Source organism: Orycteropus afer, unplaced genomic scaffold (genome assembly GCF_000298275.1).
Source record: "Orycteropus afer afer isolate SDZICR_OR568_19922 unplaced genomic scaffold, OryAfe1.0 scaffold00387, whole genome shotgun sequence".
NCBI lineage: Eukaryota > Metazoa > Chordata > Mammalia > Tubulidentata > Orycteropodidae > Orycteropus > Orycteropus afer.
This window is the reverse complement of record NW_006921974.1, coordinates 2,065,413-2,069,780: the sequence shown is the minus strand read 5'-3', so window position 1 is coordinate 2,069,780 and position 4,368 is coordinate 2,065,413. Positions and strand designations below refer to the sequence as shown.

The 4,368-nt window shown below is 36.7% G+C and overlaps 1 protein-coding gene across 1 annotated transcript in view; it reads right to left on the bottom strand.

Moving 5' to 3' along the window:
• Positions 1–1,296: 1,296 nt before the first annotated feature.
• The window catches only part of UPF3B (UPF3B regulator of nonsense mediated mRNA decay), a 15,500-nt gene continuing 12,428 nt past the window's right edge, over positions 1,297–4,368 (bottom strand). Inside the window, exon 11 of the mRNA XM_007953331.2 lies at positions 1,297–1,446. Coding sequence (XP_007951522.1) covers positions 1,297–1,446 — 150 coding nt within the window. The remainder of the gene's footprint in view (positions 1,447–4,368) is intronic.

Sequence of the window (4,368 nt, the reverse complement as noted above, 5' to 3'; positions counted from 1 at the left end):
ACTCTCCATTTAGACATACCTAATTGTTTAGCTTGTTCACCCATCTATCCATCCCTATACCCATGTTTGCTTTCACTGACAACTCAGTACTGTATATGCAAAGGGTAAACCCCACAATCTTAAGTATTGTCTGTGAGTTGTGTGTGGCCATCACAACAAATTATCAATTACTGAACCCAGCAAAGGAGCAGAGAGTACCATGGGAGGGAGAGCTGGTGTCAGAATTGGTAAAAAGGTTGGTGGCATGTCTGACCTTTGCCTCACAGGAACTAACCTTGGGCTGTTGCTGTTGTTCTGGATCTTCCTTCCCCCTTGTGAAGTTAGAAGTCAGATGGGACCTCCACATCCTTTTTGTAGATTCTCTCTTTGGTAGACAAATAAAGGCATAATGCAAGCGAAGGGAAACATTATATTTCTCAAACTAATAGATATTTAGTAAAGTTAATAAACACACTTTACTTCATATTTCAGTGCCATTGGTATTTATTGACACCAATACAAAACAAAAGAAAAGTTGCTATTTAGCAGGAACAAATATTGGTGACATTTCCTTCTTGGAGAGGGTATTCACTCGGATCATGACACCTAAGATAAAACAAAGACTGGATTGTCAAGAATCAAACAAGGGCTAGATTTTACTTATTAATGTTAAAAAATGCTAAAGAAAAATTGAGATGTTTAAAAATGTTCTTTATGCTAAGCCCACATAAACAATCAAAGCACTCCAACTAATTCTAACATTTTAGGACACAGAATATAGACAAAACACAATTATTTAATTTTAAGCATTAGCAAATTTTTGTTATCTCCATCACTATACTTGTACTACAATTACATGCTTGTTCGCTTCTATACTACACAAATTCAACATTTATTACCAACAATACAACATAACTAAATCTGAACAAGACTTCAAACTGACTCTGCTCCACTCAAATTAAGAAAATTCAATTCAGGATTAACAGAACCTTTTGATCCAGGTCTCATTTGCTCTCGTGTCATACATACTTAACATTACTTGACATTTCTAGCCTGCAAAGTGCAATGCATGTCACCTTCACCTTTTCTGAGACTTTGAATTTGTAGAAACAGCATAAACAATGAAATCGTACTTCAAATTCTGAACCTGCAATCTGACTCCTGCTCTGACGCAAAACATACTCCTCTTTAATGTACCCCACCAGCACAGCGACCCCCTTCCTCTCTATTCCTTTGCCCTGAAGGCACTTCCGGATTGCTTAATTTGTGCTCTTTGGCTGCCTAGACAGTCAGGACACCTAAGGCCGTTAGGATTTATCACTCCTCTCCCCCTTCTTTTCTATGGCTAATAGCACTTTCCTGCTTTTTTTCTACTGTTGGATCTGCAGACTTGGTGCTGTCATCAGCGGGACAGAGGCGATTTCGGCTTCGAGCTCCTGGTTGGTAAAGCTGCATCGCTGGACGGTCCTAAAGTAAAATAAATGTGTTAATGGTACAACACTGATACCAAGCTTTTACATAGGATTTTCAGAATACTGTATTTGTATTAATATATACCAAAAACGATTCACCCAAGGCCAAAAATTTGGGGGCATGGTACGTTACACTAAGTATTAATGATTAATTTGCTTTCAATGGCCTGTTTCTTTTCCCTTATGCCCAAAGAAAAAATTTGATATTCTTAAATTTTTGAGAAATCTATTGTCTACTTTTCTTAACCATCTCAAGATAAACTGAATCAGAATGAATTTTTTTAAAACTTAGAAACCATGGCCATCACTTATTCCAATCAGTAAACTGACTTTAAAATGCACCGCTATGTACAAAAAAATGTTAGGAGTGAAAACAACAACAAAGAACGAAAACTCTTAAGTGAAGACTTCCTGAAGTTATGAGTTCAGACCCCAAGTAACTGGTCACAAAAACATGATTTATATTCAGATATGACAATGGGACACCCAATTTGAGATTCTCTAGGTGGTATTTTAGACCCCAGATTCATAAATAAACTTCAATAACTCAATCATGTACCACTCAATTCAAGTAATATTTGGTTTATGACAATGATTCTGGCAAACTTAACTGTATAGGCTGTTTTTAGAATTCAACAAAAAACCACATGAGCCTTCCTTAATCCCTTTCTCTCTGATTTATGAAAGTTAGCCTTAAAGCATTATTTTTAATCAAATAATTCCAGAAAAACATTTCATTAATTTCAAAAGATGAAATACTAAAATAGATGAGAATTCTGTATAGTAATTTAAAATTCGGTGATGGGGCTCCCACTGTGCATAGATGGGACAATTTGAACAACAATAACTTTAACAAATTGGAATACATCCAATATTTCTAAATCTCTGAGTTCTTAAGAACTAAACAAACAAATAAAAAAAAATTACAAAACTCACGATAAATTGTGGGGACATCAACTCATTACTCTGAACACTGGTAATTTAAAGGGAAAGAATCAAGTGTTTATCTTGCATTTCTTGTACAAACTGTATTTCAGGCTAATCAAATAAATGATGAGGGATAATTCTTTCTTTCTTTCTTTTCTTTTTTAAGAAGAACATCACCTAACAAAGGCAGAATTCTTATGTCATCATTTTGCAACCCCCAATGAAATAATGAATCTAGGCAAAATCATTAGGAGAAAGGTTAATAAACATGTTTATAATAGGTGGACCAAACCAAATACCAAACCTACTGCTATCAAGTTGATGCAGACTCATAGTGACCCTACTGGGTTTCCAAGGCTGTAAATCTTTATGGAAGTAGATTGCCTTATCTTCCTCACACAAAGCAGCTGGTGGGTTTGAACCACTGACATCCTGGTTAGCAGCCAAATGCCTTACCCCACTACACCACCAGAGTGCCTTAATAGATGGACAGGTTACAGTATTTGAACCCACTGATCAATTTTTTTTCAATGTTTTATCATGAAAAATTTTATAGAAATGTCACAAAAATTATACAATGAATACCTATGTTGTTGTTGTTGTTATGTGCCATCGAGTCGTCATAGCAACCCCTCCTTGGGTTTCCGAGGCAGTATCACTATGGAAGTAGATTGCCCCATCTTCCTTCCGAGGAGTGGCTGGTGGGTTTGAACCGCCAGCCTTCTGGTTAGCAGTCAAGTGCCTTAGCCACTATGCTACCTAGAGCTCCTATGAATACCTATCCACCCTTTAATTGCTGACATTTTGCCACACTTGCCTTTTCTCTAACACACACACGCACACATACACATTACTATTATTACAGAACCATTTGAGAATAAGTAACAGACATCATGACCCTTCATCCCTCAGTACCAAGGAGATGTACTCCTTAGAACAATCAACCAAGGGAGATCAGAAAAGGCAGCATTTGCACAGGGAGAAAGGTAGGGAGGCAAGAAGGATACAGAGGATAGGGTAACCACAGGGAGGAAGCAAAAGAAGAGCTGTTACACTGTGGGGAATGTAATCAATGTCACAAAACAAAATGTCCACGAACTGTTGAATGTAAAATGAACCTGCTTTGTAAAATTTCACCCAAATTACAATAAATTTTTTTTAAAAATTAAATCTGAATATATTCAAGCCTCTGGATAAGGGGCCACCTGTTTTTGTAAATAAAGTTTGATTGGCACACAGCCATACTCATTTATTGCAGTATTATCTATGGGTGCTTTTTGTGCAGAGTTCACTAGCCATGACAGAGATTATATAGCTCACAAAATCTAAAATATTTACCATCTCATATTTTGCAGAAAAAGTTTCCTGCCGCCTGCTCTAGAGATAACTACCAGTTAGAAGACAGAGGAACATGTTAAATAACAACAAAGGGACACGATTAGCCAAACCAGAATGGAAGAAGTTCTACAGAACAAACTTTCTGCAAAAAATAGATGGTTTGAAAATAAAAGAAGGAAGGGGGAATTGTTTAGATTAAAAGAGACTTAAAAGACATTTCAAACAAAAACAATTTATGAGCCTTGTTTAAATCATTTTATAAAAAAGACACTCATGAGACAATTGGGAAATTCTGAACACTGAGTAGATATGCTATTAAGGAATTACTGTTAATTTTTTTGGTGTGAAATGCTACTCAAATTAAAAAAAAAATCCACTACCATCGAGTCAGCTCTGACTCACAGCAACCCTCATTGGGTTTCCAAGGCTATCAATCTTTTTTTGTTTTTTTCAATTGTGATTTGGGTGAAGATTTAACAGAGCAAATTCACTTTCTATACAGCAGTTCACATATACTTTGTCTCATGTCACTGACCACAGTTTACCACAGTGCAACAGCTCTCCTCCCACTTCCTTCCCACAGTTACCTCTTCCCAGTGTCCATCCCTCCATACACTCCTGCCCCCTGAGCTGTCTCCCTGTGCATAAGCAG